The sequence below is a fragment of the Mastigoproctus giganteus genome, chromosome 9 (assembly GCF_048544385.1).
Source record: "Mastigoproctus giganteus isolate SK-2022 chromosome 9, ASM4854438v1, whole genome shotgun sequence".
Taxonomy (NCBI): Eukaryota; Metazoa; Arthropoda; class Arachnida; order Uropygi; family Thelyphonidae; genus Mastigoproctus; species Mastigoproctus giganteus.
Window position 1 is genome coordinate 73,394,525 of NC_143583.1, and position 22,568 is coordinate 73,417,092.

A 22,568-nucleotide genomic window follows, 5' to 3' on the forward strand; every position below is an offset into this window, starting at 1 on the left:
GTTTCTGCTGCATGCCTTTTCTACAGATACAATGTCCATGGGCACTGTTTTTCTGAATTGGCTTCTATAATTCCCACTCTCTCTATCAAAACAGTCCGAACACGTGCCGCCAACATCCATTTACTGTCCAACTTCAAACTCACAGAACCAACTTTTCATCTTCCTCGTTTATTCATTCAACTGCCGTTTTGTGGAACAAAACGGCAGTTGAATGAATAAACATATTTCCTGAATACAATTTACAGAAGTTCAAGTCTAATGTTAACAAATGTCTTCTTTCGTCTTTTCTCAACCTCCACCCCAAGCACGGTACTAAGTACTATAGGTTCTAATACCTCTCATATTTTGGGTTTTCATAAAAAAAAAAAAAAAAACTGATGTTTGAAACAGTGGAGACTATTATAACCCATTACTAGTTTATAAATATTTTAAGTTATTAAGAAGGAATCATCTTATTTAATTCATTCATACTGTTGCAACCCTCAACTCAGATATTTGAAAACAAGATCTCCACTTACCCAAACACAGGTATGGGTACTGTCTCCCAAAGGGCAGTGCTGGACTAATCTGCGAAGTGAACAACTTATGGGCATTGGTCCATACTGATGCTTCTGGGCTGAGCGGGTTCAACTCTTCCTCTGCCTTTCCTCATGGTCTTTCCTTGTGCCTCATCACTCTCCTCTCTCCAACTGTCCTCTCTTTGCGTTTCCCCAAATCCCGCTTTTATTGTCTGACATACTCCCACACTGTTTATAGAATACTTGCTTCTCATCGGATGTTAAGGGGAGAAATTGACGCTTATGACACTTGGTATTTAGAATGTCCAAAATGCATATCCGCTCTTCACCATTTCCTTTTTCAGAAGTAGTAACACATTAGCATACAAATGTATGAGGTCGCTCTAACTAAGGCCGAAAAGTATTTCATGTGAGAGCCCTGGTATTTTATGGTAGTAGTGGTGGCATGTGATGCAAGCAAGTATGTGTATGATCTTATGCAGCATCAGCCAAAAAAAAAAAAAAAAATCACACCATTCCCTCCAAATGCCTGTCCAGTTCCTCCTTAAATTTATTCAAGCTATCAACTTCCACAACGACAGATGGAAGTTTGTTCCAGCAATTAACCACCCGCTGGCTAAAGGCAAATTTCCGCACATCTATTCGACATCTGTCTTTTCTTAATTTTAATTTATGCCCCCTTAGGTTCGTAATCTGAACAAGTGGAAGGATCCCATCAGAATTCAGCGTGCTCAATCCATTCAAGGCCTTATATACCTCAATGAGATCACCGCGCAGGTGCCTAGTATCCAGCCACTGCAATTTGCAGAACTTAAGCCTCTCTTGGTAAGAGGATCCCTTCATTCTCCTCACCAATCTTGTTGCCCTTCTCTGTACACGCTCAAGTAAATCTACATCCTTCCTAAAATGAGGCCTCCAGACCTGTACGCAGTACTCAAGGCGTGGCCTGACCATTGCCTTATACAGAGGGATAATCACCTCCTTTTCCCTGCTAGCAAAATTCCTATATATCATTGACAAAACCCCATGACCTGCCCTGGCCGACTGTCTGCATTGCTCAGAAAACTTCATATCTGACTGCACAATTACTCCCAGGTTTTTTCATTTTCTACCACCTTAAGTGTAGTACCACACAGTTGGTACGTTTCTCTGGTGTTACTTCTACCCATATGCAGTACTTTGCATTTGTCAAGGTTAAACTTCAGTTGCCACTTCTTAGCCCAATCTGCCCAAATTATCTAGATCCTGTTGCAGTAGCACATTGCCATTCCTGTCATTAACAACCCTGCCAACCTTTGTATCATCTGCAAACTTCAACATTAAGTCTGATATACCTTCATCAATATCATTGATAAATATACAAAACAACAGTGGACCCAACACCGAACCCTGTGGGACTCGACTAATAACATTAGTCCACGAAGAGCAGCACCCATTGATTACCACCCTCTGTCTTCTCCCACTTAACCATCCTTTTATCCATTGTAGCAACTTACCCTTAATACCATTCTGCTCCAATTTGTACAATAGTCTTTCATGTGCAACAGTGTCAAAAGCTTTCCTGAAATCCAAATACAGTGAAACTTCTCCTAACGGACATCTCTCTACAACGGACATTTTCAAATTCCCCAACTCACCTCTATTGGTTTTAATGTGTTTGCAGCTTCTGTCTAGCGGACATTCTCTGTAACGGACGCGGACAAGCAATCTGCATTGTTTCGTTTAGATTAGTACTTAATTGATCTCCCCATAACAGACAGCGGGCGAGCTTACGGCCCTTTTTCTAGGAACGTTTCTTCCACGTATCGCCTCAATCGTGTGTTTATTTTCTATTTCCAATTCTCTGAATTTTATCAAGGCTTACGTCGCGGTTCTAAACCCTTTTTCAAGAATTTTAAAGCACGTGTAAAACTTCTGATGAATTCGGTGTGTACAGGGGTGGGAATATGGTCGGCCTTTCGTCTTTTCAGTTTCAGTTTTCGGTTTTGTTCAGTTTCGTGTGAAGTGCACAATGTTTTCTCGTAAACATTTAACTTTAAAAGATAAAGTCGAACTCATTAATGTGTATAATTGGCAAAAAAATAGTGTTTGCAATCTCGCTGCAAAATTCAAAATTGGGAAGACGCAGGTAAGCGACATCCTAAAGAAAAAAAATGAACTGCTCAAACAATTTTGGCAACACGGAAATGATCAGCTTCAAAAATCATTCCCGAAAACTGTTGGACTTCAAATTGACAATGTTACGTATGAGTGGTTTTGTCGTGCACGTGCTAAAAAAATTCCCATTAATAGGTCTATTATTAGGGAAAAGGCTTTGGAGGTTGCGAAATCTATGGGAGTAAATGAGTTCAAAGCTTCTGCGGGATGGCTAGACAAGTTCAAAACTTGGCATAAAATTTCTTGGAAAACCGTAAGTGGTGAAGGTGGATCTGTTGATACTGGGGTTGTAACAGAGTGGACCGTCAAATTGGAAGATTTATGTCGTGATTTTGAAGCTAAGGATATTTACAACTGTGACGAAACGGGGTTGTTTTTTAAAGCTCTTCCTGAAAAAACAATGAGTCTAAAAAATGAAAAGTGCCAGGGCGGAAAAATTTCTAAGGAACGCTTGACTGTACTATTGTGTACAAATATGCTGGGAGACTTTGAACAACCTCTTGTTACAGGAAAACCACAAAATCCTCGTTGTTTCAAGGGAATAAAGTTGAATCTTTTGAATGTTGACTGGAAGTCTAATAAAAAAAGCATGGATGACACGAGATATCATGAGCGAATGGATGTCACTTTAACCAAAACATGATTCGTCAAAACAGAAAAATTATTCTTTTCGTGGATAATGCTGCATCTCACCCGCATGTTGAATTGTCTAACATTCAAATCGTTTTTCTGCCACCAAACACATCTGCACAGTGTCAGCCCTTGGATCAAGGGATAATAAAAAATTTTAAACTTCACTACAGAAAACGAGTTTTAAGACATCTCATTGCAAACACGAACGATGTAACATGTGCGAGTGACCTTGCAAAGAAAATCAGCATCCTAGATGCAATTCAATGGATTTCCTCTTCAGTAAACGCAATTAGAAAACAAACTGTCATGAACTGTTTTGTAAAGTCTGGCTTCTCAAACACAAAAATTGAAGTTGTGAACAGCAATGTGGAGTACCAAGAAGAACAAAAACTTCAACATCTATTGATAATGTACGATACTTCCGCTACAAGTGACCCTGGCTACAAAGATATAGACTCGAACCTCACTACAGAAGATGGTGCTCTAGATATCAATGACATTATCATCGATATTTTTCAAGAAGTTCCTCACGAGGATGAAGAAATGGAAGGAGGTCATTCTGTCGAAGAACATATTAATGACGAACCACCGATGAAAATAGAAGAAGCACTCATACAAATCAATCGTTTAAAAATGTTTTTCCCCGCTGAAGAAGATACTGAAGGACTTTCGATGGTTTCTTCACTCCAAACAAATGTTGAAAACAAAATTATCAGCCGGAAGAAGATGCAGAAGAAAATAAGTGATTACTGTATGTATTTTTCTTAAGCTAAAGTCATAATATGCATAGCACAATTGTATGTATATTATTTACAAAAATATTGTTGAAAATCTGTATATATTTTAATTTAATTTTACATTAAACGTTTAACGATTTTCTTTCTTTTTTTTTTTTTTTTCTCCCTCAGACTTCTTGTTAGCGGACACTTCTCTCTAACGGACACATTTTCGTTCCCCATGGCTGTCCGTTAAAGGGAAGTTCCACTGTAGATGATATCAAAATTATTTTTTGCATCCAGTTCCTTTGTAACCACATCATAATATCCTATCAAATTTGTCAGACAAGACTTTCCCCTTAACAAACCCATGCTGTGTCTGAATTATTGCAGCAGTCTTGTCTAGATGATCCTGCAATGCATCTTTAACCAGTGACTCCATTATTTTACCCGGAACAGAAGTTAAACTAACTGGTCTGTAATTACTCGTGTCACCCTTCGATCCCCCTTTGTGAATTGGGGATACATTTGCACATCTCCAGTCCGTGGGAACCTCCCCAGAGTCCAAGGATACTCTCATAATTATGGCCAAGGGTTTGCTTAGTTGCTTTGCTGCCTTCTTTAATATAACTGGATAGATCCCATCCATCCACCCCAGGTGCTTTTCTTATGTTTAACTTCAACAATTTCTCCTCCACTTTGCTCTCAGTTATTACAAAATCATTAAGTATCCTGCTACAATTTGATAACCTTCTGCCATTTCCAAACCTTAATAATTCCTCGTGTGTGAATGTAGATGCAAAATACTCATTCAGTTTGTTTGCTATCTGAGTAGGATCATCAACAGTCGATCCATCGATATCAAGTGGATCAATCACATTCATCCCCTTCCTTTTAGAGGTTAAATAAGTAAAGAAATCCTTGCTGTTTTTCTTAACATCTTTTCCCAAGGATTTCTCGTAATCTGCCTTCGCCTGCTTAACCTTCTTTGTGACCTGATTACAGACTAGATTATATCTGCCATAGGCTTCTGAGTCGCTTGATAATTTATATGCATCCCATGCATTTTTCTTCTCTGTTATGAGTCTCATTAGTTCATTTGATAGCCATTTAGGCCTAAACCTTGAACAGTATTTCTTAATAGGTATGAAACTTTTAGTAGCTTCCACGATTAATTCCTTGAATGCTTCCCACTTAGAATTTACTGTTGGTAGCATCGTCAGTTTATCACTTTCTGAGACCACTGTACTGACCTTTATGGAAGCCACAACCCTTTCCTTTACCCCTGATGGTAATTATATCTTTAAGTAAATCCTACATCAGTACACTGTGATCACTGCCACCTAGTGGTTCCTTTATCTGCAAATTCTTAATACACTAATGATCACTGCTGATAACCAGATCAAGAGTATTACTCTCTCTGGTTGCCTCTCAAACATGCTGCTGCAGAAAACAATCATCCAATAAATCCACAAAAGTCTGACTACTGTGTAAGTGACCAACCCACAAGTTCCAGTCAATATCTGGGAAGTTAAAATCCCCCATTATAAGACATTCTGATTTACTGGCCCACTCTATTTCTCTGTATAATTGTTCATTGTACTCATTCGAGTCATTAGGCCTATAACACACTCCTACTCTTATTTTTGCTTTCGCAATGCTTATGTCATACCAAACTGACTCAACAGTGCACTGTTCATCTGTATCAACTGGGTGCACTTCTTTTGATTTTATGTTTTTCTTAATTAACAGCATAACACCTCCTCCCTTTCTATCCAGTCTGTCCTTTCTGTACACATTGTACTCTCCAAATTCCAGTTCTGCATTCCTTATATCTTTGTGACACTACGTCTCTGCTATCCCAATAATATCCGCCTTTGATGTCTTGACCAACACTTCAAATTCATCAAATTCATTTACTATACTTCTAGCATTGGTATACATGCTCCTATTAATGTTCCTAGTTACCCTAACACATCCCATATACCCACCTATTTCAGAATGACTGCCATCCATTCCTGAAATCCCCATCACCCCTCGCTTCAGGTCGCTACTTATTCTAATAGAAGTTGTGCAAGAATCATCTTCACCTCTGCCTACAGCTACTGTTAAACTATTAGTCCTTGTACCTCACCCCAAGCTAGCAGTTTTCCGACCCACCTAACGCTGCCTCGACAGCATCAGCAAATATTCTTGCACCCTTTCTATTTAAGTGTATACCATCCCTGTAGAAGCAGTCCCTTCTGTTAACAAGTGCAGTCTAGGCTGAAAAAAATTCTACCCCTTGAACCTTGCACAATCTTTCCTTGGCCGAATTGATCGACAAGGCTCTCATCATATACTCCCTGAAACCCCCATCACCCCTCGCTTCAGGTCACTACTTATTCTAATAGAAGTTGTGCAAGAATCATCTTCACCTCTGCCTACAGCTATTGTTAAACTATTAGTCCTTGTATCCCCCCCCAAGCTAGCAGTTTTCCGACCCACCTAACGCTGCCTCGACAGCATCAGCAAATATTCTTGCACCCTTTCTATTTAAGTGTATACCATCCCTGTAGAAGCAGTCCCTTCTGTTAACAGGTGCACAATCCAGGCTGAAAAAAATTCTACCCCTTGAGCCTTGCACAATCTTTCCTTGGCCGAATTGATCGACAAGGCTCTCATCATATACTCACTCCTATCGTGTTTGGGCAGAATTGCAGACACTTTCAAATACAACCCTAATTCTCGGCCTTTGTTCAACAGTGACCTGTACTTGTTAAGTAATTCTGTCAGTCTCCTACTCTTAATATCATTAGTGCCAATGTGTAGAACAGAACTATATCACCTTTTGTGCCCTTAAAAGATGATATCTGCTGTACAACGTCATCAACCTTTGCCCCTGGCAGACATACCCTGGTCTGCTCCTCCCATGCTCACATCTTATACAGAGTAAAACCTTCCCATGTTTATACTTTTAGTGACCTCTCCTGACCTGCGAGCAGAAACAGCTGTTCTCTGATTACACCAATAGGCCTCTAAGGCAGACTTTTCTTGCTCCGTTAGTGGAAATTTGCAATCTTTGTTGCCCAACACAATTCCTTTTAAATGGTATTAAATGTGTTTTTCCCTTTATTCAAAACTGAGGGCTATTAATAAATGGTACTGAAAAATACCCAGGGTTTCAGGAGTATGTTAATTTGGTAATTAATTTGCCTTAATCAGATTAAAGAAAAGAGGTGTAAATTTCCACTATAACATCATGAAAAAAAGACAATGATCTTTTCATGCATTAATGTGATAATTTTTGTGTCCTTCTTTATTAACAGAAAGAAGAATTTCTAATGTTATCTGTGATGTTATTGGTGGAACACTGTGGTGAATGCTAAATATTTATGACTGCCCTAGCATCTTTCTCTGAGGCAAATAAACTTAAGTATCAGAGCATGGAGGATGCTAATAACATACAGAGCTGTTTTAATAAATCCCAGCATCTTTATAATAGTATGAATCCCTCATTCAAAAAAAATATGTCATTCATGTTGTTATTATTTATAAAGCACATCAGCATTTAAGGCCTTATTGTAAGTTTAATGAAATCTGAGAGGGCTTGACAAATCTTTCTAAATGAGCCAAATATAAAATTTCATAGAAATCCATACACGGATGGGTGGACGGAGAGATAGGCAGATGGATAAACATAGTGGAGCCATTAGGTGCTTTACACATATATGCTAATGCACCTGAAAATAAAGATGGTTAGTGTGCTCTTTTAAAAATATGAACTATACTGTGATCGTCACTAAATAACTATTGCAGTAGCAATAGTTATTTAGTTATGTTAAAGCTTGCATGTTTTGTCTTGTCTCATACACTGAATTCCTGCATAGAATTCACCAAACACACAGAAAAATGACATCTTGTACTAGTTGATGATAACCCACACTTTTCTCATACTTGTGCTAGGATAACCCATAATATATAAGTTGCATATTGTGGGTTGACTGGTTTGGTGAATGCTATGCAGGAATTCAGTATATGTTTTAAGGTATTCCTTGAGTGCCATGACGGTAAACTTGTGTTGTTTGAAGATAATAAAGCACTCAAAACCTATGTTGGTGTTTTTAAATTTATTTCTGAATTGGAAATATGTACATAATGGAGCCAAACATTTCATGGTATTTTCTAACCACTTCTTTAGTGACAGATCCCTTTGCAATATCACTGTCACAAAAGATCACTTTCGTAACAAGAACTTCATAAATTCTAACCTGAATGTCTTCCTTAAAAATTTTACTGATTGAAGTGGAAAGTTCTTGTGACCGAAGTGATCCTTTGTGATGATGATATTGCAAAGACAGTCATCAGAGACAGTTGCAGCAAATTGTAGCATCTGGAGACTAGGCACCTGCAAAGTGATCTAATTGAGGTGTATAAAGCCTTGAATGGTTAGAGCAAGCTCAATGCTAAGGGAATTCTTCCTCTTTCTCAAATAACTCACCTGAGTGGACATAAATTCAATAAAGGAAAGACATTTTTAGAATAGATGTGGGAAATTTGCCTTTAGCCAGCAGGTAGTTAATTGCTGGAACAAACTTCCATCTGTTGTAGAAGTTAATAGCTTAAATAAATTCAAGGAAGAACTGGACGAACGGATGGGTGAATTTGGATTTATTATTATTTTTTTTTTGATGCCGTATAAGCTTGCTTTCTTGCATCATATGCCTCTATTAATGCTAATCACTGAAGAAGGGGTAAGAAAATACCAAAAAATTGATTCCATTATGTATATAATAACACCAGTGTACATTTTGAGCACTTTATTATCTTCAAACAATCATATATGTTTGTTCTGCTGTGCTTCACGCTCTTTATGGACAATGATTTAAGATTATGTATGAGATTAGGCCATTTTAGATATATAACCAAATCTTTGAAATTTTGTATTTGAAGTGTTAATAAAGTGATGTGAGATAGATTTGTTTAAAATTTTACTGATCAAATCGGAATTCAGTTTAATCCGATATAGCCAAAGAGCATACATAGCATTTGCTCCTTGGTCACTCATGAAAACAAATTTTGTGGAGATATATCCTGATTAAAACCAGGATATATCCAAGTCAGGGTACACATAAAAGATAAAAATCCTAGAAAGGGTTTTTTTTTTTTTTTTTTTTATTTCAGGAAGTAGTATAATTTTATATGTATCATGAGAAATAAAAACCTAAATTACAATGCTAGTAAAACTTTATTTCGAGTATTCTAAATTTTTTAATGTTTTCTTCTAGAACCATTTAAACATATAATGTTTATTTGTTATAATGCCCTTAAAAATCAATCTGATTGGAATTTCCTCAGCCAAGTGTAACAAGAAATTCTTGCAAAAACATTCTCATCTATATAATTTTGAGGCTCAACTCCTCACTCAAAACATGTCTGCTTCTGGGAGAACTACTGATACCCCCCCCCTCTGAAAAATCCTGCAAATTAATCCTAGTTAGTCTTATGGCCTAAATCATTCTTCTTGTTCCTGTGAACTTTCCCACTCTATTGCTAAACATCTGGATTTAAAATTGTATGCAAATTCCTTTCTCAAGTTGGTTTGGACTTTTGACCTCTCTAAGGTACTTTTATAATGATCATCCAATTATGTTGGAGTTAACACCACATTTCCTGCTAGACTTGTACCTTAATTATAACCTTTTTATCTTAAATTATCTTGTCTCTCTCATAATGCCATGTCATAATGCACAATACTTAAATCGCTTGCTTCATGATAATGCTAATTTTTTTCATTTTTCCTTACCTTAATTTTTATTACTGTGTATCTATCCTTCTAGTCTCATAATCTTAATCTGAGAAATAAATAACTAGAAAATGTCTTTCCATTCCATACAGCATATCACACTGAATACAATTTTCTTATTCTTTTCTTATTCATTTAATAGATTCTTTGGAATGGTGAAAGCTATGTAGAAGTCAGTGTTTCTGGTGCATACAGAGGGCTTACTTGTGGACTTTGTGGTAACTTCAACAATTTTCCTCAAGATGATTTGCGCAACAAAGCTGGTCTTGTTTTGAAATCTGAGGCACAGTTTGGAAACAGTTGGAAGGTATTAAAACATCCGTTTTTTGCAATGTCCTCAGTTTGATAATTAGTTTTGAAAACATAATAATAATCCTCTGCCCTCGTTTTGAGATGATAATTGGTCTTTGTTTCAAAAGAAATCATTGCTGATACTTGTGTATTTATTTAAAGTGAAAGTCAACCATCCAGTTGTTCAGTAATGTAAATAATATTATTCAGTAAATGTGTGTCTAGCATGCATTGATCACCCTGCCCTACAAGCATTGATTTCAGTTGCTATATTTTGGAACACAGATAATTATCATTTGTTTTCCAAAAAATTCTGGTTTAAACTCCATGCATATTGCTTGTGATTGGTTAAAGTCATATTAGTCAAAACTGTGAAGTATTTAGTGACAAGGTAAAATGTTTAATATCACTGTTAACCTTATCACAATCAATTTGTGTGGAGCATTATTGACCTGCACTGAGTGCAGCATAATTTTCTTTGTCACACAAATTTTTAGTGCAAAATGTCACCCCATTTATAATCTTAAAAATATGCGAGAAGTAATTCAAAATTTATCACTCTTTGATTCCACCCTTACGTTCGCACTAATTAGAAATTTAAAAATGTCTGATTACATCATATTTCTGACATTCAAAATTAACAAAATGCATCTACATAAGTTACACAAGGCAAACAGATGGTAGTTAATTACCTTTTTAAAGTTTTCCAATATGTGGAAAATCCTATGTATATATCTTCTGAAATTTTATGTCATATTTCTTTGGCATCTTACTGAAATACACTGGTATTTAGCTTTGCACTACACAAGTACTATAAAATTACTGTGTATGTTTCTACTTTGCAATGTAGCCTACCACAGCACACCTGACAGCCAATTTGTTAATAAAAATAAGTAGAAATTCACAAAATTTAAAAAGAGATCCAATTTTAATGTAGTTATAATTTTTTTTTTTTGTGAAAAGAAAGTGACAGAGAAAACTGAGTTTTTGAAAAAAAAGATGATGATACTGAGAAGTGTTAAATAAAGTAAAAATAGTTGGATTCTCCACTGTAAATCCAGGGAAGTGGCAGCTATGCTATTGGTTATCCTGTTCAAAGTTGCTGACAAACTGGATGAGTTTTTGCATCTATGTTTGCACATGATGCTTTTAGTGATTGATGGAATACCTGAAGTGTACCAAGTTATAAACAAGAAGTAACTGATTTTCTGATAACAGAGAAGAAAGCATTTTCGAAGCTAAAAGTAAATAACCTAGAGCTGTCAGAACTTATCCAATTATATTGAAAAAAGCAGTGAAGGAGGTAAGGAAAACTTTTGCTATAATTATGAAAGTGTCCTTGGATCTGGGGGAGGTCCCTACAGATTGGAAATGTGCAAAAGTCTCTCCTACACACAATGGGAGGAGGGGGGGGTTAAAAGGTTTGTGAATAATTACAAACCTGTACGTTTGGCTTTTGTTCCAAGGAAAATAATGGAGTCAGTGACTAAAGAAGTAATGCAGGATCATCTTGGCATTCCTGCCAAGATGATACAGCAATAACAGCAAGGATTTGTTAAGGGGAGATCTTATCTGACATGCTTTGATAACTGCTGTGATGTAGTAAAAAAGGAACCGGATACAAAAACTCATTTTGACATTTGATTTTAGAAAAACATTTGCAATTATTCCACATAAAAAAACTTCTGTGCAAATGGAGCAGTGTAATAAAAGGATAGTTTATTGGCAGGAGACAGAGAGCAATTATTAATGGCCATTGCTCTTCATGAACTAATATTATTAGTGGAATCCCTTAAGCTTCAGTGCTGAGCTCCTTATTGTTTTCGAATATTTATTAACAATATTGATGAAGGCATATCAACTTTAATGTCAAAGTTTGTTGAAGCCATATCAACTTTGACATTAATATTTTCTAATGATTATTGACAGAATCAGGGTATGCTACTCCAACAAGTCTTGGATATATAGAGTTATTACAAAGTAGCTTAGCAACTTTAAACATTTGTAATCACCATAATTTTACAAACTAAGAGAAGAAAAATACTTCAAATTAAAGAGGACACAAAGTTTGGTGGGTGATAGACATCATCTTTCACAAAACTCCAAAGGTAGTAATCCAAAGTGAATGGGACCTTAATGGCCAGTCCATCTCCTATAGAAATGCTGATCCAGGCATACTGTTACTGCTTGATGATAATGAGGTGGAGCGCCATCCTGAAGATGTTCACGTAAACATTCACCTGAGTTTTTCTGTGCCCCAAATATTGACTGTTATATATTTTTACTAGTCACTAACATGAAATGTGGATTCATCCCTGTATATGATACTCCTGAGCAGGTTGTTTTCATCATCATACCTTTCCAGCATTTCCACACAGAAATTGTTATACTCTGCTTTTCTTCATTTGTGATTGCTTGTACCACTTGAGAGCAGTATGCCTTCAGCTGTAAACATTTCTATTGTAGTAAAACAGTTCATGATTTGCACTTGCTGCTAATTTTCTCAGACTTCTGAGGAACATACATCTTACTTCCTCCACTGTTTCAGTGCACTCACACTTGTTCTATCTGTTTTCTTTGCAAGAATCACACATTTTGAATTTACAAAATTTCTTTGCTACCAATGCATGGAATTTCTGTTGGGACAATTGGGACTATTTTTTGGCACTGGTGAAATCTGCCATTTTATTGGTGATAGTGCTATTATCATTTTATTAGTGATAGTGATTGGGGACTGACAGAATTACTCATTGTTTAAAAAAAAAAAAAAAACTTCACCATTTTGCATCTTTCCATATCACCTGGTCATTTTATCTACAATATACAGCATATGAAGTTGTTAAGCTATTTTGTAATAGCCCTGTATTAGGAAAATGGACTGAGAAGTGGCAGTTGTTGTTTAATGTTGATAAATTCAAAGTACTGCATTTCAATAGCAATAATTGCAGAACACATACTAATTGTGATAATTCCTATATATACAAATTTCTCTGTATATGAAATTATACAGAAAGTTTCATTATACATAGAATAAGTCTTACTACAATTTAGAGAAGTAGATATGACACAGATCTAGTATATTACCTGCACATAATAATGATTGCATGTGCTCATAGTTGGAAGTAATGTCAGGAAGAGTTAACATATTCAGCCCTGTCTGCCTCCCTACCACTTCTCTTTCAGTAATGGAAAGATAGTTGTAGTATGAGTATGTGTACAGTTTATTTGCATATCTATTGCATATTGTTTGCTTGTTTTGTGTTTTGATTAGAATCATATTGTTAAAATGTTTAAGCAGAAGCAAAGGAAGAGTCTGAATTACTCTGACAATTTCTGCAAAAAAGGAAGAAAATCTACAGTATTACTAAATAGGCATAATTTTTGTACTTTGGTTGCAAGGTTGGCAGTAAGAAAAAAACTTGGGCTCCACATATGTACTGTATTACCTGCATCACTAATCTGATGCAGGGAATAACTGGGAAAATTAAAAATATGCCTTTTTCTGTTCTGTGATGGGGCAAGAACTGCAAACATAGTATCAAATATCCTAATATATCATCCACAATAACATTGGTAATGAAGGCCTTCCACCTTGTAAAGACCTGCTGATACCAGATCCTCCAAAATCGTGGAATAAAGAAAGCAGTGATGAATATAATGGGGATTCTTGTGTTGCAAACTTTGCTGGACCATCCACTTTAACAAAGCAGTAACTACCAACTAGAAAATTGCAAGAAGATGTGAATGACTTAGTTTGTGATTTAAGCTTATCTAAAGAGCAAGAAGAACTCCTTGATTCTATGTTATAACAGTGGAAGAAGTTACTTGAAGCAGGAAAAAAAGGCGCCTCCATAGCCAGGTGGGCAGGAGCAGCAGTGCTTAGCATATGCTGCTTGATTAGACCAGGGTTCGAGCCCGTGCCCACCAAATATGGAGGATGCGGAAACGTCAGGGGAATGACCACCGCACATCCCCGAAGCAATATGGCCTTAGTTGCTAATGCTCCTAAAAACCAAATAACAACAACAGCAGGAACTAAAACAGTATATTGAAAATGCCGTAAAGTGTTTTCAAAATATTTTACTATAGAAAGTGGTATACATTTTCGTCAATATATTAGTGGTCTTTGGAACACAATCCTAATGGGTGGTGTATATTTATTCATGCTTCAAATGCATTCCCATCATTTCATCTACTACATACTGTCGGCTTGAAAGAAACATGAAAGTATGTCCAAGATCCAGAGTGCAATGAAGTACCAGACTTTGTTTGGAATGTCTGTGATGATTTTAAATTAATTGGCTTACTTACTGGTCTATAGAGAGACTTCACAAAATACTCTTGTTTTCTATGGTTGTGCGATAATCATGCAATAGAAAAACATTATATTATGCAACAGTGGAAAAAGAGGCTGTCATTTTTAACAGGGAGCAGTGATTAGATGGTATGAACCAGAGCTGTAATGCTCGAGACGTTCTACGTTGATATCAATATTTGTAAAATAATAAGAGAAGTTTACCCCAATATAGTATGTAGAGCATTTCCGTATGATACTCTCCAAAAATTAAAACAGAAAAATCGAAAAACTTACATTAGAGTAACAAATAGTTTAAAACATAATTAAAAATCAATTTAACACAATAAAACTCAATTTAACAATATGAGAAATTATAGAGTTTTTAAAATACCATGATTGTTAGACTAAATTCCAAATAGCAAATGCTTAATGTACGGTACTCACCATATACAATCTGCAATAGTTATCAGGGTGAATTGATGGCTAAATTTTGGGTTGAATAATTTAAATTAGTAAATTAAAAAGCGAGATAAAAAATAAATTAATTTAAAATAAGTGCAAGGAGGCAGAAGTGCACAACTCCATCCCTGGTTGTCATGAAGGATAATTAATTAAAAAACTCTGAGTAATATAAAACTGATAAGGCCAATAGTCATAACGATGGACTTTCGTTTAGTTAAAAACGTCTTCAGTTGGCAAAGTTGAGTAGAGAGTGAGTGCATGCTGTATTTAAAAGAAATATCTATACTCCCATGATGCTCTTTGGAACACGTGGGAATCTCAAATGTTAGAGTTTCCAGACCGGGGAAAGATTGAAGGGTAGTTTTGCATTTATGACGTTAAGTTTAGAGTGGTGACGAAACCATTCAATAATGAGAGCCTCATATTGGAGAATTTTGTAGCTGGTTTTTAGTTTAACTATAGTAATGGCGGAATCAACTGGGGGGGGGGGGGTATGGGCATGTATTGTGAGCTCGGTGTTAGATAAAACTGTTATACTGATAGTATGAGGTGTATTAGAGATTTTTGTGGAACCGAACTTTTTTTGTTGGCATCTAATCAAATATATTATGTTGTTTATATCGCTTGTCGGGTACTTGTGTGTATCTTTATATGTATTGAATAAAGATCTGAATTTGTTGTATGCTGAAAATATGAGAGTGATATCTGTGCCTGTAAGTACACGACGGAACTGTCCTGTGAGTTCACTGTGATAGGGAAGGATGATACGTGTATTTACTTTAGTAATGTGTTTGGTTGAGTTGTTAATATTACTTTTTGCAATGAAAATAGTGTGTTGAATTACCTTGGGTGGATAGTTTCTAGCTATTTGATATTGATGGTTCAACTGTTGATGATCCTGCTCAGGTAGCTAACAAACTAAATGAATATTGTGCATCGACATTCACACATGAGGAGTTATTCAGCAAGGGGAATGCCAGAGGTGTATTCAACTCTGGCAGTAAGCTAGATAATCTTGTAATAACTGAGAGTAAAGTGGAGGAGAAATTGTTGAAGATAAACACAAGAAAGGCACCTGGGGTGGATGGGATCTATCTAGTTATATTAAAGGAGGCAGCAAAGGAAGTAAGCAAACCCTTAGCCATAATTATGAGAGCTTCCTTGGACTCAGGGGAGGTACCCATAGACTGGAGATGTAAAAATGTGACTCCACTTCACAAAGGGGAGATCAAAGGCTGACACACGTAATTATAGACCTGTGAGTTTAACTTCTGTTCCACGAAAATTAATGGAAGCACTGGTTAAAGAAGCACTGCAGGATCATCTAGACAAGACTTCAGTTATATCTCGAACACAGCATGGTTTTGTTAAGGGAAAGTCTTGCCTGACCAATTTGATCGGATACTCTGATGCAGTCACAAAAGAACCGGATGCAGGGAATAACTTTGATGTTATATATTTGGATCTTAGAAAGGCTTTTGATGCTGTTGCACAAACTGGAGCAGTGTTGCATTGGAGGCAAATTGCTGCTATAGATAAAGGGGAGAAGACAGAGAGTGGTAATCAATGGACACTGCTCATCATGGACTAATGTTATTAGTGGAGTCCCTCAGGGTTCAGTGTTGGGTCCATTATTGTTTTCTGTATTTATAAATGATATTGATGATGGTATATCAAGCTTAATGTCCAAGATTGCAGACGATACAAAGGTTGGCAGGGTTGTTAAGGACACCACTGACAGTATGCTGCTGCAACAGGATCTGGAAAGGTTGAGCAGATGGGCTGAGAGGTGGCAAATGAAGTTTAACATTGACAAATGTAAAGTACTACATATGGGAAACAGCAATCCCAGAGCAATGTATCAACTCTGTGGTACTACACTGACAGTGGTAGAGAATGAAAAGGACCTGGGGGGGGTAATTGTGCAAGCAGATATGAAGTTCTCTGAGCAGTGCAGACGGGCTGCAAGAGTAGCTCATGGTGTCTTGTCAATGATATACAGGAATTTTTCTAGCAGGGATAAGGAGGTGATTATTCCCTTGTATAAGGCAATGGCCAAGCCACACCTTGAGTATTGTATACAGGTCTGGAGGCCTCATTTGAAGGATGTAGAGCTGCTGGAATGAGTACAGAGAAGGGCAAAATGATTAGTGAATAGAACAAAGGGTTGCTCTTACGAAGAAAGGCTTAAGTTTTGCAAATTACAGTGTCTGGAGACTAGGCATCGGCGAGGTGATCTGATAGAGGTGTATAAAGTCTTGAATGGTTTGAGCATGCTCAATGCCGATTGGATTCTATCTCTTGCTCAGAATAATCACCTGAGAGGGCATAAATTCAGATTGAGGAAAGACAGGTGTAAGATAAATGTGCGGAAATTTGCCTTTAGCCAGCGGGTAGTTAGTTGGTGGAACAGACTTCCATCCCTTGTTGTGGAAGTTGACAGCCTAAGTAAATTAAGGCTCAGCTGAACAGGTATTTCGAACGAATGGAGGGGTGAAATGGAAGTGTTTTTTTTTTGGCTGATGCTGCATAAGCTTTCTTTCTTGCATCATATGCCTCTACCAATGCTAATGCTAATGCTATAAACTTTTTTGTGAGATATTGGAGTTATCCAACTCCAATATCCAACGAACTCCAATATCTCACAAAAAAGTTTATATTTAAGAACTATCCACCCCAACTAATTCAACACACTATTTTCATTGCAAAAAGTAATATTAACAGCTCAACCAAACACATTACTAAAGCAAATACACATATCATCCTTCCTTATCACAGTGAACTCGCAGGACAGTTCCGTCGGGTATTTACAGGCACAGATATCACTCTCATATTTTCAGCATACAACAAACTCGGATCTTCATTCAACACATATAAAGATACACACAAGTACCCGACAAGCGATATGAACAACATAATATATTTGATCAGATGCCAACAAAGTTCGGTTCGACAAAAATCTCTAATACACGTGCATGCTATCACTATAACAGTTTTAGAACAGGACAATCTAGCACCAAGCTCACAATACATGCCCTTACCCACAACCACACCCCCCTTATTGATTCTGCCATTACTATAGTTAAACTAAAAAGCTGCTACAAAATTCTCCAATATGAGGCTCTCATTATTGAATGGTTCTGTCACCACTCTAAACTTAACATCATAAATGCAAAACTCCCCTTCAATCTTTCCTCGGTCTGGAATCTCTCACATTTGAAATTCCCACGTGTTCCAAAGAGCATCATGGGAGTATGGATATTTCTTTTAGATACAGCACGCACTCACTCTCTACTCAACTTTGCCAACTGAAGTCATTTTTAACTAAACTAAAGTCCATCGTTATGCCTATTGGCGTTATCAGTTTTATATTACTCAGAGTTTTTTAATTAATTATCCTTCATGACAACCAGGGACGGAGTTGTGCACTTCTGCCTCCTTGCGCTTATTTTAAATTCCCTCAAATTAAATTTATTTATTTTTTTATCTCGCTTTTTAATTTACTAATTTAAATTATTCAACCCAAAATTTAGCCATCAATTCACCCTAATAACTATTGCAGATTGTATATGGTGAGTACCGTACATTAAGCATTTGCTATTTGGAATTTAAATTGAGTTTTATTGTGTTAAATTGATTTTATTTTTAATTATTTTTTAAACTATTTGTTACTCTAATGTAAGTTTTTCGATTTTTCCATTTTAATTTCTGGAGAGTATCATACAGAAGTGTTTTACGTACTATATTGAGGTAAACTTCTCTTATTATTTTACAAATACAGGGAGCAGTAATGTAAAATATGTTCCACTGGTTGGACCAAAAAAAGTCCTGCCTTTGCATACAAAGCTTGTAGTAATAACTAATGAAGAATTTTGTTTAAGGCTCTGGATAAAGGAGTAAGTAGATTCTGCTACCTAAGAGAAGCATTTCCCAATTTGATAGATGAAAAGCTTAAAGGAGAAATTTTCATTGAGCCTCAAATAAAGAAACTACTCAAAGATGATGTATATCAAACAAAGTTAGAGTATACTGAACTAGCAGCTCATTTAAAGCAGTTGTGTTTGGATTTCTTGGAAGACAAACAAAGATAATTATGGAACTCTGGTGTCAACTTTATTGCATTGTCATAAAGGTGTGGGCTGCTGCGCATCTTTAAAATTTATTTTCTTCATTCCTATCTCAATTTTTCCCCTCAGAATTTGGAAGTTGTAACTGAGGTTATTTGGTTGTTTGGTTTTTTTTTAGGAGCATTAGCAACTAAGGCCATATTGCTCCAAGAATATGTGGTGGTTATTCCCTAACCTTTCCGCATTCCCCGTATTTGGTGATGATGGGCTCGAACCCCAGTCTAATCAAGAAGCGTGTGCTATGCACTGCTGCTTCTTCCCACCTGGCTACGGAGGCGCCTGTAACTGAGGAATGAGGGGAATGCTTTCATCAGGACACATCCACAACGGAAATGCAGAACTAAAATTGCTTAGGATACTCCTGTGATGGGAGATTACATTGTTTTCTTAAGCAGGAAAGTAAAATGACTATAAAGAAAACTGAGTTTTTCTTATAGTCCAGTGTTTGTCTGAGTGACAAACCTTTTAAGGAAACAGAATGTATATAGTACATTATATGTTTGATTAAGTATTTTAAAATGAATAAGACTGATTTTTGAGATAGCTTATGCTCTTGTACTATCTACTTGAATGGTACTTACATTAATAGGATGGCGTCAAGTATTATATAATGTTAATAATTGGTTAATATTAATTAATAATAGGCTTTTGGTATGCAAGACTGTGAAGATGCACAAGATATAGATCCCTGCAGCAAAGGAGGTTATCGTGCTCGAAAGACTGCAAATACAAAGTGCTCCTTGTTAAAGGTTTGTTTCAATTTAGATGCTTGACTATGAGTTGTGATGTATCATTATTTGTATTTTTGAAATATTTAATACTCTATAATGAGTACAATTAATTTTATAATTGTATTTTAATTATTACAGTTAAATCTAAATAAATTTAGAGCTGAAAAGCTATGGAAATTATATAACTAATGTGAATGGTGCATAGATGATGCATGGGCATCATTTATGCATTATTCACATTAGTAATAATTTAATTAATTATGTAATCTATGCCTAAGTCTCCACCTAAAAAAAAAAAAAAGGACAAGACAGACTTCTTGAAAAGATCAAAAGAGAGGCAGTATATTAGTGAGCTCGGTAACTAGATACCTTAGAATCTGATTGAGGTCTATAACAGGATGATCAGATGTCTCATTTTTAAGCTGTCCCATTTTGTTTAGAAGTAAATTTCATGTTACACACACATTTTATAAGTGGAACTTTTTTTTCTTTTTTCTTCTTTTTTTTTTTTTTTTTTTTTTCAGTTTTATTAGATGATGGCTGTTTAATGGTAGGGCTACTTGCTGTTGAAGGTTGGGGTGACTGGGGCACTTTCTTAAAATAAGACAACAAGTAAGTTTGCCTCATTGACAGATGCTTCCTTTTGCGAAGGATTTGTCTATAGCATGCTATACTGTTTGATGGTATTTTACCCACTGTAGAACTTTTTTCAAAATTTGCATCAACAGGAAATAATCATTAATACTGTTTGGACTAAAACACTTATCTCTTATATCTATAACCTTTAGTTTTATTAGTATTATGTGAATAAATTATTTAAACAAAGCAATCATACTAAAAATAAAGCAATCAATAAAATAATGTTTATTTATTTGTCCCAGTAGAAAGTTTGTAACATACAATAGCAATTAAATCAAAGCACAGAGTCATCTGTGGTAGATACTATACCTTTTGACTTTCACTTTCTAAAATAGCTTATAATGGCAGTCATGTTTGAAATTCACGACCACTGATCGTTTTATTCTTTTCTTGTTCTTATTTCTCTTAACTTATTATTTTTACAGTTTTATATATATATATATATGTGTGTGTGTGTGTGTGTGTATATATATATATATATATATATATATATATATATATATATATATATACAGAAATTAAATTATTTTAGGAGCATATTCCTGTATAACAACCCTTCTTAATTTATTCCTGCCATCTTCTTTTGTTGTTATAGTTAACCACTGTTAAATATCACTATATATATAAAGATCATATAAAAAGGGGAAGAAAGTATGAAAAAAGGGAAAATTATTTATGGACAGAAAGCACCCAATGACCATAATAGTATAATATGTAAATAAGTAATAGTTGCCAAGAAAAGAAAGGTAAAAAAAAATTAAACACATAAAAATAAATGTATACTTATATAAAAAATTATATTGTCATATATCGCACAATCCTGACATAATCAGGAGTAGTGTGGGGAGAAAAAAAAATTTTTGTTGAGGGTGTGAATGTGAAAGGAAGTCAGAGAAGAAAATATAAGAATGAAATAGAATGCTAGTTAACTTAAGGCTTTGTTAATTTAAATTTGAGGAAATTTCTTAAAGAAATTAAGAGAAGCATTATAATAATTTCACACTGAATAAGCATACAGTCATACCTCACTAATATGCCAGGTTAGGTTTCAGACCACTGCCATAAAGTGAATCACAGCCTCTTTTTCACTTGCCAGTGCATATAAAAGCATAAAAATATATTTACACTATCATTTATTAAGTGCACAATAGCACTAGGCCTAAAAAAACAATGCAAAAGTAAAAATAAATTTTAAAAAATGCTACAGTACTATATTGCTAACCTTAAAATATTTTCGTCCTTTGCTTATGGTGACTGACAAATGAAACATTTTAGAAGAAGTAATGATGGAAGGAAGGCTGAAGGAGATAGTGGAGCCTCATCATCTGAGCCTTCAATGAATCTTATTCTCTTTGCTGGCAGAGAATCTTGCCTTGGTGTTGATGGCTGTTTAATGGTAGGGCTACTTGCTGTTGAAGGTTGGGGTGACTGGGGCATTTTCTTAAAATAAGACAACAAATAAGTTTGCCTCATTGACAGATGCTTCCTTTTGCGAAGGATTTGTCTGTAGCATGCTATACTGTTTGATAGTATTTTACTCACTGTAGAACTTTTTTCAAAATTTGCATCAATCCTCTCAAAGCCTGCCACTAACTGTATCAAGTAAGCCAATGTAGTGTTCTAAATCCTTCATTGTCATTTCAGCAATGCTCACTGGATCTTCATCAAGAGTAGATTCCATCTCAAGAAGTAACCTTTTGGTAACCTTTCTCGGCTACCAAAAGTTACCTCATCAGTTAAAGGCTGATCATCAGATGCCAGCAATTCAGCCACATCTTTAGGCTCCACTTCCAGTTCTCTTGCCATTTCCACCACATTTGCAGTCACTTCCTGGGAAGTGACTTCATGGGAATCAACTTCTTCCAAACTCCTTTTAATGTTGATATTTTGACCTCTTCCCATGAATCATGAATGTTCTTAATGGCATCTAGAATGGTAAATCCTTTCCAGAAGGCTTTCAATTTATTTTGCCTAAGACCATCAGAGGTATCACTATCTAAGGCAGCTAATAGCCTTAACAAATGTCCATCTTAAATAATAGGACTTAAAGGAGCAGCAATTACTCCTTGATCCATGGGCTGCAGAATAGATGTTGTGTTAGCAGGCAGGGAAACATTAATCTCCTCGTACATCTCCATCACAGCCCTTGGGTGACCAGGTGCATTGTCACTAATCAGTAATATCTTGAAAGAATTTTTTTTACTAAACAGTA

The 22,568-nt window shown here is 35.9% G+C and overlaps 1 protein-coding gene across 3 annotated transcripts in view; it reads left to right on the forward strand.

Moving 5' to 3' along the window:
- LOC150080448 (kielin/chordin-like protein) overlaps window positions 1–22,568 on the forward strand; it is a 1,054,752-nt gene that overhangs the window by 997,786 nt on the left and 34,398 nt on the right. For all 3 annotated transcript variants that reach the window (XM_090381408.1, XM_090381409.1, XM_090381410.1), the window contains 2 exons: window positions 9,952–10,116; window positions 19,631–19,735. In XM_090381408.1, coding sequence (XP_090237534.1) covers window positions 9,952–10,116; window positions 19,631–19,735 — 270 coding nt within the window. The remainder of the gene's footprint in view (window positions 1–9,951; window positions 10,117–19,630; window positions 19,736–22,568) is intronic.